Consider the following 12586-nt stretch of genomic DNA (forward strand, 5'->3'; position numbering starts at 1 on the left):
CGTGAGACCAGCTGCTGTGCAAGGTTAGCACGAGTAAGGCATTTTCTGGGCAGGAACTTGACTCTCAGTCCAAGCAGTTGGGAATCACTCTCACTCGAGTTACAATCTCCCTTATGCAGCAGCTTAGTCAAAACTGGAAAACTGCACCGTAGCAGTCCATGAGTTTGACAGCTAACAGCTGTTCACGATTTTGACAGTTACAGCATAACTGAATTAAACTTTAGTTTCACTATAGCTGAGTAAGCTATAGGTAATGTAACAGCAGGTACTATTTTATTCTCCCAGTGATGACCATGGTGGTGTTTCATGAATACATTTGTTTCTATATTGCTCCCAGTGCATATCCCTTAGTGTGTGCACACGCGCACACGCACACTTTTTGAAAATAGCTGATGTAATAGAGCTCAAGTGGTGAAAATGGTTGCTTCTTTTGGGCTTGTTTTCATAGACCTGGTCGCTTGTTTCACTCACAGAATCTGGAAACCAGATAGCTTCAATAGCTTTTTTAAGCCTCTGTAAAAAAGCTCACAGAACAGCACCTTTTACCTCATTATGGACAGAGAATACGCTTCCTGAGCATCCCAAGTCAGCCTACAAACAGCACTAGAGTTGCCCACACATCTCAAACTGAAGCAGAGAGCTTCAGCCACAAACTCATCCTCAGTAAAAGGAGTATCGCCTCTAAAGCTTTCAAACCTAGTAGTCACATAACTCTGATTAAAAAACAAGAAGCCAGGTTGCAACTCTGCCCATGGCAAATGCAACTATACAGATATCTCATACACACAGACAAACAAACTTCCCAGTCCTGTCTGTCTGCAAGGCTCGAGGATGCTTTAAAAGGAAGGAAAAAATAATAATAATAACTCAGTAGTTGAAGACACTATTGGAGTGATTGCGCTCACTGAAAAAATACTACGAACACTATTAGATTGCGCCTGGTGAATGTTCACCAATGTTGACTTGACACTTTACACGCTTCAAAGCTTTCAACACACAGACCACAGCTGACAGCCCTAATATATACAATATATGCACAATATATATATACCTATGTGCGGGTGTGTATATACGTATACGGTTATACCGTAATGTATAACAAATGTTTGTCTTTTTGGTGCTCTCCATGGTGCTGAATCCAGCTGTCCAAGCCTAATACACAGGTCAGTGGTGTGACTGGGATTCACATTCAGTTCGGCTATACAACCCCATCCATACAGCTTCTGTCAGTGTCTATAAAGCACAGCGATTCCACTCTGAGAGTTGTCTTTAATTACTCTACGGTTTTGTCTCTATATTTTCGACTAGGTCAGCACCCAGTCATGACAAATATACTCCTGTCTTTTTCTCCATTTCCCTTCATGCACGCACAGGCCTCAAAGCAACTATGAACCGGTTTTGTTATCCCCCCCCCCCCCCTTCCCATTCATTAATATCAAAGCAGATCAGCGATGATTTCAGGTAAAAGTGGGATAATTGTCAGCCTGCATGTGCATTTTACACTCTGTGTCTGATCCCAAACTAAGTATTTAAAAGTTGTTCAGTGAAGGAACAAACAAAAAATTGTCCAATCCCACTTTGCCTGTCGGCAATTTGCTAAAACCTTAATTCTTGTGTGCATATGAACCCAGTATGAACCAGTGTATGTGTTCTAATGTTACTGTATGTGTGTGGGTGCGTGTGTTTGTGCAGCAGCAGGTTAACCACTTAAACCCTCTACAGTATATACTTTATAGACCAGATTGAGTCCCCAGGGCTCTATGCTAGTAAGTAAATAGACTATGTGGTCCCTGTTTCCTGTTTCTATAGCGTGAGGCAGCTTGATTTACAAGTACACCCCCTGGACATAACGCTACTATGTCGCTGGGTCTATGCTATAGGACCCCAACTTTTACTAAATATCTTCCCCGGAAATAGCTGTTCTAAAAGGTTACAACACATTGCATTGTAGTGCTGTTGTTGAGCTTGTAGATCTGCCTTTTTCTGCGAATGTTCGCCAAGGAATAGGGATGGGGCAGGTGAACCACATTGACAGCCTATTAGCCACACACAGGCAGTTAGAAACATTAAACTTTGTCAGCGTCCCTCACTATTACAACCTCTGTTCTCCCTCTCTCCATTCAGAGTGTGTGAGTGTGTGTGTGTGTGTGTGTGTGTGTGTGTGTGTGTGTGTGTGTGTGTGTGTGTGTGTGTGTGTGTGTGTGTGTGGCCATTTTCTAAATGAGTTAAACATGAGCTAGTGAATTACGGTTGTCATTCCTAATGTCTTGTGACAGCTGTTGGTTAGTGAGCATGGGCTGTACAAGTGTGCGCTGCCGCTGTGTGCCATTCTCGCTCTCCTTTCGTCTCACCTCCCTTCTCTCTCTGAAGCTTTTTTCAGATAAATTCCAGTCAGCAGAAGTCAGACACAGAGACATTTCCACCGAAATGACTTCTGCCCAGGGGCGTCACAAGGGGGGGAAAAGTGGGACTGAGTTACTATGGCCCAAGGTGGAAGGGGCCTTAATTATTTGATACTTTAACTATTGAAAAATAGCAGATCTACGCACTGTGAGATTGTAGATCTGCTATTTTTTTAAAGTTGTGAAATGTGTGCAAATCTTTGAATATACTGTATTTTTAAGCAAACATTTATAACTCAAATTTTGCTTCTGGGGGGTCCCTGGAACTAAATATTTTGAGATGGGGGTCCGTGGCCAAATACATATCATTTTGGGGGTCCTTCACGTGAAAATGTTTGAGCACCACTGACATAGAAACATAGGTTTTTTTTAAAAAACCTTAGAAGGATTTGAAACATTCAAAGACTTGCACAAACTTTCAAGATTTTTCAAAAATAGCAGATCTACAAGGTCGCAGAGCGGCACTCGGTGCGGCGCTGTGAGCTTGTATATCTGCTATTTTTCAATAGTTAAAGTACCCAGGGCCCAGAATTTGGTGCGACACCCCTTCTTCTGCCACTAGCAAGCAGATAAGAATAGAGGAAGAGGATGGACATTCGGGAGATGAAGAGGTTAGACGTTAGAGAAAAGAAGGGATGAGGAGGAAAAGTACGGTAAGTAGAAAATGTGTGTGAAGAGGAGAAGTAAAGGGAATTTATTTTTTATTTAGCCAGAAAGGTCCCACTGAGATATATTATACATTATCTCCTCTTCTAGGTAGCGGCTAGGTAAAATACAGATAGGACCACGGTTTGTCTTGGAGTTTATCAGGGTTTTGGTGCCGACCAATTCTCGGTACCCATCCCTAAAAGTAAACAGCCTTTTTGATTATTTTTGAGTGGTGGTCTCACCACTCCTGTGATTCGCTTTCACGATCAAATCAAATCAAATCAACCTTTATTTATAAAGCACATTTACACAATCGAAATTGACCAAAGTGCTGTACAACAGAACACAAAACCATCACCAACATTACTGTAAGAACAATCTTAAAAACAATAGTGTAAACAAAAACAATCAATCAAACTGTAAACAAAAACAATCATTAAAAACAATAGCGACAAAATGTACATATCAGAAACAATAAGCAACTCCAACATGAGTTTAACTGTGAATAAAAGCTAGAGAATAAAAGTGTGTTTTAAGCCGGGATTTAAAAGACTCAATGGAGTTTGCACTTCTAATAGAGATGGGCAGGCTGTTCCAGAGCCTCGGGGCGGCTGAGGCAAAGGCGCGGTCGCCCCTACTTCTCAGTCCGTTGGGCCTAAATGGAACTTCTAAGAGCAGCTGGTTGGCTGACCTTAGTGCTCTATTTGGGACGTATAGATCCACCAGTTCAGACAGGTATAGGGGGGCCAGGCCGTTCAGGGATTTATAAGTAAATAAAAGAATTTTAAAATCAATTCTAAAATTGACAGGGAGCCAGTGCAGTGCTGCTAAAACTGGAGTTATATGCTCATGCTTTCTTGTGCCAGTAAGAAGGCGTGCAGCCGCGTTCTGTACTAGTTGTAGACGCCGGAGTGAAGACTGATCAATACCTGAGAGGAGAGAGTTACAATAGTCCAATCTAGAGGATATGAATGCATGTATTGCCATTTCCAGTTGATGTTACTGGCTGGCTGGCCGGCCGTGTATGTCTGTCGCCTGCCATACCTCTCCTGACCAGGAGAGGGACACACAGACCACAAACACACACACGTTAAAGGAGGGGCGCTATTGAGCAGGCAGACTCAACACACACACACACACACACACACACACACACACACACACACACACACACACACACACACACACACACACACACACACACACACACACACACACACACACACACCAACAACCTTGCAATACATGTATTTGACTCTTTTTATTTGACCACCACTCAGTTCACAAGGTGTGATTTTTTATCATAAAACAAAGAAAATGCAATTGAAAAAGTTACCCAGTATGACTTTAGAATAACCTAGATACGTCATACTACATACCTGGGGTCTTCAACAGGGGGTCCGGGACCCCTAAGGGGTCCTCAGAGTTACTACAGGGGGTCCTCCAAATCTTCCAATCCTTTTTATATTAACAACTTGAACCCTAGTGTCCTTATTCTGAGAACTGTAGCCAAAAATAGCAGATCTACAAGCTCACAATACAATACAGTCCAAAATACACTGATGATTGTGCTGTCAAACGATGAAACTATATGGAATCTATGAAAAGGTTGTGGGGGTCCCTGGTTCATCTCTCTCTCAACTAAGGGGTCCTTGGCCTGAAAACGTTGAAGACCCCTGCTACCTGTATATACCATTTGCAGGTCTGCATATTATATGCATGTGAATATTCCGCTTGATATTCCGAAACTGAACATGTTTACTGTAATGAAGAAGGCTGCTAAAATGCTGAAAAAGACAAACTACTTTGTTACTCCTATTCCACATTGAATTTATGATGTTGATGTTTGAAGTGGAAACATACACCTAATATATTGGTGAGGTTCTGGCAAGAGATACTGGACAACAATGTACACAATTGACTGTGTACCCACCCACATCCTTAGTAATGAGCTTGATGAAATGATCCAACTCTTGATGCTTAGTGCCAAGCAGGGAGGCATTGGGTACCAAGTATAGTCTTTGGCATGACTCTGTAAGGCTTGAGCACTGCAATGGTCATTTCTTGAACCATTTAGACATCTTGACTGAATCTGGTAAACTGATGAGAATTCCTTTGACCACAATATCACACAGACCAAAGACAAGGAGGGCAGTGCAAAAGCACAGTAGTCAAACTCAATTAAGGCATACCAGGGCAATTATCCCATCAACAAAGTGTCAAAAAGTTTAACTAGACCCAAGTCAGTAACCTGACCACTGCAATAAGAGTGAGAAACATCATACATGTCTATTTAGGCTGGTCCTTAAATAATGGTTTCAATAAATCAAATGGACAGTGGCGGGGGGAGTGGCGCGCGGTCGCTCGTTCTAAATAGAATTAGCTTAAAGCTGGTTACTGCTTACCTAAAAGGTCTCAATAAAACCACCATGCGAATAAGTTATAGGCCTACACAAAAGGAACATTACAATGTTGTCCACGAACAACTACTGTATGTCCATGTACAGCACAATCTCGGAGCCAACAGCTCACAAGTTAACAAAGTCCAAGAGATGTCAATCTTTCACCTTTAAGGCACTTGGTAAATTTATTTTGTACAGTTTGGGGCCTGCTTCCCATGCAACGCAATCTTTCATGGGCAGATGTGACTTATGGGGGCTAGAAGTGTTACTGTAAATAGTAATAAAGAAATCACCGGCTTATTGTGTCTAAAAAATACGTTTAGCCACTTGTCCGCATGCCCCTGCCCACTGAAATCAAAATTGCTAAAAATCAAAACCTCGGTTCGAAGTGAAGCGGTGAACTTTTATTCTATGTGTTCTAGAGCTATGAAATCTGTGTCTAGATCTATATATTCTGTGTTCTAGATCAATACTTTCTATGTGCTTTAGTTCTTTATTTTTATGAATTCTGAATGAATGAATGATTTTATCTGGAGGGCCAAATTGTCATGTGAAGCTTGACCAATCCTCAATTCTGCATGCATGGGACATGTACAGGACAGACAAAGCCTGTTAATTCTGGACAAAGCCACTCCTTGGAAGCGGCTTTCACCGTGCTTTCAACATGTTGTCCTTTTAGGCGTCATTTAAACATGTGGATGTGTCTGCCCTACTTGGGAGAATGTTGCAGATTAATGCCGACATTGAACTTTTAAAAAGCTCTCTCACGTCGCAGGCGACCGCTTGTGAGACGCTGCTGGAGGCTACAGGCTCCATTAACCAGCGACTGGTGGCGGTGGAAAACACAGCTAGGCCTACTGCTGCTGCGGGGGGTGGTGTCAGCTTCTCCGTGGCTGCTAACCCGGCTAGCGCTCCTAACCAGGCGGCGCGTGCTACTTTGAGACCGGCGACTGAAGACGCCACAAACAGCGGGTCTGAACAGAGCCTCAGCTCGGCAACAGCTGGTGTGACGGCGGCTGGGCAGCGGGTACCCCCTGCCCGAAAAAACCCCGAGTGGAGGTAGGAGGTGGTCAGCATTGTCTGACTCTGGACCCCCTGGCGTGTCCCCCGCTCATGGCAGTGAAACGGCCCCAGGCACGACGGAGACCGGCGGCTGGAGTACAGTGGCGAGGCGTGGACTCAAACGAACAGCAGCCCCTGGGAGCTCTGGTCACCGCGCAGCCAAATATCCACGGACGGCAGCCCCAGAGAGCTCATCTGGGAACCACGCAGCCAAACACCCGCGGAAAAAAGCCGGCATCACTGGGACGGCGGTGATTAACAACGACAAACTGTCCACGGTGAATACAAAGGTGGTCAGAGTTTTCGCCACGAAATTCACATTGGATTCAGATGCTGACACACTCCGTGACTTCTTACAAGTGAAGATGAACAGAGAAGTGATGTGCAGAAAAATCGAAACGCCTCACAGCAGGTTCAGTTCGTTCTGTATCACTGCAGAATGGAATGATTGGAAAGACATGTATGACCCCCAGTTCTGGCCAGCTGGGTCAGTGGTCAGGCAATACTTCGAGCCTCGACGTCCAAGAGGAGCGGCGGTGGCGGCGAGACTACCAGAGAGGGTCCCTTCCCCTTCCCGGCGCGGCGGGGAGTCATCGCTCCCAGGAGCAGGAGAGCTGCAATCCCCGCCGGGGGTTAATGTGGCGACCAGCAGCCCCGACGGGGATAACACTGGTGCATAATGAAGGTTGTATCCTACAACACTCGGGGCCTACGGGTAGGGCAAACTGCAGCCGACAAAGCGAGGCGGCTGGTGGTTGATTCACTATTGGAAGACTGTGATTTCTTGTGTATTCAAGAGACTTGGCTGGCCAAGCAGGACTTGGATGGCCTGAATACCTTGCATCCAGAATTCCATGGTGCTGGAGAGTCAACCACGGACCTTAGCTCGAGAATACTCAGAGGTAGGATTGCTGGGGGGGTCGCCATCCTATGGAATATAAAATATGACTCAATGGTTAAAGTTATACGTTTAAATGTTGACTGGGCAATAGGCCTTGAGTTTAACTGTGATGGAAAGAATTTTATTATTCTCAATATATATACACCATATGAATCTTATGAACATGTCGATGAGTTTGTGAGCAGGCTTGCATTTATTGTATCATTTATTGAAGAGAATAACTCCTCGTGCATTTATGTTTTGGGAGACTACAATGCTGACTTGACAGACAAAAAGTCTCTATTTGCTAAACACATGAATACATTTGCCAACGATGCCAACCTAGTAATATCTAGCAAGCAGCTCCTGCCAGACTCGAGTTTTACTTACGTTAGTGATGCATGGAACACCACCTCTTGGCTAGATCACGTTGTTTCAACTGTGGATGCTCATGCCTCAATTGAATGTATGGAGATCTGTTATGGATTAGCCACATCTGACCACATCCCTATTATTATGGTTTTAAATGTGAACAATGTTCCCACACTTGCCAGGAATAATGAGAACAGAGAGGCAAAAATAAATTGGAGTAAATTAACTGAAGATGATATCCTCAAATATACATTCTACTCTAATGAATTATTGTGTAAAGTGAATATGCCTATAAATGCCATCTGTTGCACAAATGTAAATTGTGTTGACTCCTCCCATGGTGAAAAATTATGTGTTATGTATAATGAAATAGTGCGAGCACTTCAGGATGCCAGCAGATCTTTATTCACCCGGCCTAGGAAGGCCAAGCACACTAGGCCTGGGTGGAATCAATTTGTAGCTGGCCACCATGAAGAGGCCAATAAAGCCCATAAGGCCTGGGTTACAGCTGGGAGGCCCAGACAGGGACCTGCCCTTGAACACAAGAAAAAAAACAAATGCCAAGTATAAATATGCATTAAGATATATAAACAAACAAGAGCAGGCCCTAAGTGCTCACTCTATGGCTGAAAATCTTCTTAACAATGATAACACTAACTTCTGGAAAGAGGTCAAATCTATAAATAGGGCCCAAGCACCACTACCATGTAATGTAGAGGGGGTGACAAATCCAGTAGACATCGCTGACCTCTGGAGGCAGCATTATGCAACGCTGTTTAATTGTGTTAAAGGACAGCCTTATGAAGTAGGCATAATAGAAGAAGAAACCAATGTTTTTTTTAACGCCCATGAGGTTTTTAATGCCATAGGGCAACTTTCTGATAGAAAAGCCAGTGGCTTGGACACTATAACGGCAGAGCATTTAAAGCTAGCAGGGCCCAGATTGGCAGTAATGCTGTCTATCTGCTTCTCTGGGCTGCTGATTCATGGTACCCTACCAGACTCCCTGCTGTCTGTTGTGTTGGTCCCGGTAATAAAAGACAAAGCAGGTAAAGTGGGAAGCATTGATAACTATAGACCCATAGCTCTCGCAAGTATATTGTCCAAAGTCTTAGAAAGACTTTTTCTTGACCGTTTAAGTGGATATATAACCACTACAGATAATCAGTTTGGCTTTAAGCCTAAACACAGTACCGACCAATGTATCTATGCTCTGAAAGAGGCGGTGGAGACGTACAGAAGTCAAGGTTCCAGTATGATTGTGGGTTTCGTTGATGCTTCTCGAGCCTTTGATCTCATCCACCATTATAAGCTTTTTAATAAGCTCAAACTTAGGGGTGTACCTAACTGTCTGATTCGCATCCTAGTCTACTGGTATGCAAACCAGCAAATGCAAGTTAGATGGGGGAGCACATTATCCACCCCCTTTCGCGTGGGTAATGGCGTCCGTCAGGGGGGGATTTTAAGCCCCGCCCTCTTTAATTTATATATGGATGGTTTATCCAAGCAGCTGGGAGAATGTAGGACAGGATGCATGATGGGTGATACGCTAATTAATCACTTCATGTATGCAGATGACCTTAGCATCATCTCCCCCTGTAGCAGTGGATTCCAACAGCTTCTGAATATCTGCTCTAACTATGGGTTAGACTTTAACATCAAGTATAATGCTAAAAAGAGCATGGTCTTAATCTGTAGAGCTAAGGAAGATGGGGAGCTCAGATTTCCTAATTTTCACCTGTCTGGGCAAATAATATGTGAGGCTAAAAGCACAAAATATCTTGGTCACATTATCACAGATACTCTTGAGGATGATGAAGATATGTCCAGACAGAGGAGAATGCTTTATGTACAAGCGAATATGTTGGTCAGAAAATTTCATCACTGTACTACTGAGGTTAAGGTAAATCTGTTTAGAACATACTGTACCCCCCTATATACAGCACCTTTGTGGGTGAACTATAAAAGGGGGAGCCTACAAAAGCTACAAGTAGCCTACAATGATTGTTTAAGAATCCTGTTAAATAAACCCAGGAGCACCAGAGCTAGTGAGCTCTTCTGCTCCTTAGGGCTCACCACATTCATGGCTCTCTTAAGACACCTGACATATAAGTTCATGTGCCGACTGGACTGTTCATTAAATGGATTAATTGTGCTGATGACGGACCCCAGCCGTAGCTCTGTCAGGTACACTTCTACCATCAGAGGACGGTGGCATGAGTGCCTCTCTTGATCTGTAACCTGTGGGGCTGGGTTATTGGACTGAACTGTATTTATTTATATTTATCTTTTTTTTACATATGTATTTTTATATTTTTATTCTCTTATTCTCTTATGTGTTGTATTGTCCTTACCATGTGGGCCATGAGCCTGTAATAAAGTTTATATATAATAACATCTGTGAACCAATAGTATATCTTAAATCACACAAATAATATAATCATTATAATATGATAATCAAGAAGCGAAGCGACAAAACTAATCACTGAACGTAGCGTACACTGTAGCAGGCTGGTAACCAGGATAACTTTAAGCCCCATTTCAAAGAGAGAAAATAGCATATCTGCAACACGATCATAATGAGCTTGTAGATCTGCTATTTTGAATGAGTAGACCACATCGCACCACCGATCTGACTGATATACCCATATATGGAGATCTGGTGACGTGAGTGTGACATCACATGTATTATTTTCCTAATGATTTAACACTTAAAAACCTATACACTTAATTTTTGAAATAGCTGGGACAGAATATCAGTCATTGATGTGATTGATGGGCTGACATCTTTGAGTTTTTATATTATTCAGCTTCATCTCTCTGGGAAAGAACCAACACCTGTAATTGTGACGGGGGTAAATTAGTCACACGAGAATGTCTGAGAAGGTCCTGGTCACCGGTGGAGGTGGCTACATCGGCAGTCATTGTGTTTTGGAGCTCATTGAAGCGGGCTATTGCCCAGTTGTCATGGATAACTTCAGCAACAGCACAGGAGGGGATGTACCTGAAAGCATTCGCAGGATAGAGAAGTTCCTGGACACCAGCATCGAGTTCTATGAACTAGACATGTTGGACCGACATGGATTAGAAGAGCTCTTTAAGAAGCATTCGTTCAGCGCTGTGATGCACTTTGCTGGTCTGAAGTCTGTCGGAGAGTCTGTGAAGAAGCCACTGCACTACTATCATGTTAACCTCGCCGGCACCATCAACCTGCTGCAGGTCATGCAGGCTCATGGCGTGCACAATCTGGTCTTTAGCAGCTCAGCCACGGTGTACGGAGACCCGCAGCACCTCCCCGTCGACGAGCAGCATCCGGTGGGCCGCTGCACCAACCCTTACGGCAAGACCAAGTACTTCATCGAGGAGATGGTTGTGGACCAGTGCAAGGCTGAAAAGGACTGGAATGCAGTGCTCCTACGCTATTTCAACCCCATTGGAGCTCATGCCTCGGGCCAAATAGGAGAAGATCCACAGGGAATCCCCAACAACCTCCTGCCTTATGTAGCCCAGGTTGCCATCGGAAGAAGGAAGCACCTCAGCGTGTTTGGGAATGACTACAACACAATCGACGGAACAGGTGTGAGAGATTACATACATGTTGTAGATCTGGCCAAGGGACACATAGCTGCACTTAGGAAGCTGAAGGACAACTGTGGCTGCAAAGTGTACAATTTGGGAACAGGGGCAGGTTATTCTGTGTTGCAGATGGTCAAAGCTATGGAGAAAGTCTCAGGGAAGGAGATCAACTACCAGATCGCCCCTCGAAGAGAAGGGGATGTCTCAGCCTGCTATGCAGATCCTCGCCTGGCTGAGAAGGAGCTGGGATGGAAGGCCAACTTTGGCATGGAGAGAATGTGTGAGGACATGTGGCGATGGCAATCTCAAAACCCCAATGGATTTAACAACAGCATCATCTCTTGATGAAACGCCAGCCTCAAGTTGAGTTACGTTTTCATCAAGTTGAATCATGTCTTTCTCCAAGTCACCAGACCAAACTAGAACTGTGCAATTCAATTGCAAGTGTGGTTGCACTGAGACAAAGTCGGGGGTAATCCACTGGGAAATGAATTCTGTCTTACCATTTATATTATATAAAGTATTGTGATGTCAAATGAAGCATGACCAATCCTGGACATTATATTGTCCAAGATATCTAGCCTTACAAACCAGATAACTTCAGTTAAAAGGTTAACAAAAAAACAGGTTCACTTTAGCTGGCATAAAAGTTCTTGGACCTAGAACAATAGTGTGTTGCGTATAGCAACTACACTAACAATACAATTCCTCCTTTGATCTTGATTCCAGACTGAATAGCTACCTTAATGTAAGGTTTAGAATGTAAACCCCAACCCAAAATAAGTTCGACATCACTGGTTTAGATGCATCCATCCATAACTAATCCACAACCTGATCAATTAATATAACTAGAAGCTCGGTCGCCCTTCGGCCGGCCGAGCGTCTAGTCGGCGCCCTGGCCAACTCGGGAACAAGGTAAATAGGGAATGAATGCCCCGCCCTTTAATGCAAACCCCATTATACCTGTTGTCATAGGATCTGTTTTGACAATCTGTTTGCGTGTGTCCATTTATGCCCATGTATGGAGATATCTGTCTGTCTACGTCCATTTTATGCCCATATATGGAGATGGGCGGCCGAGCGTCTAGTAGTGTAAATAGGGAATGAATGCTCCGCCCTTTAATGCAAACCCCATTATACCTGTTGTCATAGGATCTGTTTTGATCATCTGTTTGCGTGTGTCCATTTATGCCCATATATGGAGATATCTGTCTGTCCACGTCCATTTTATGCCCATATATGGA

The 12586-nt window shown here is 43.8% G+C and overlaps 1 protein-coding gene across 1 annotated transcript; it reads left to right on the top strand.

Annotated features, from left to right (window-relative positions):
* Nucleotides 1–10640: 10640 nt before the first annotated feature.
* On the top strand, nucleotides 10641–11687 carry LOC308283894 (UDP-glucose 4-epimerase-like; the record flags this gene model as incomplete). Its single annotated transcript, XM_080724410.1, has 1 exon — nucleotides 10641–11687. The coding sequence occupies one exon, from the start codon at nucleotides 10641–10643 to the stop codon at nucleotides 11685–11687; it is 1047 nt and encodes a 348-aa protein (XP_080580536.1).
* Between the last annotated feature and the right edge of the window lie 899 nt (nucleotides 11688–12586).

Source organism: Nannobrachium achirus (assembly GCF_963921795.1).
Source record: "Nannobrachium achirus genome assembly, chromosome: 4".
In the NCBI taxonomy this organism is placed as follows: Eukaryota; Metazoa; Chordata; class Actinopteri; order Myctophiformes; family Myctophidae; genus Nannobrachium; species Nannobrachium achirus.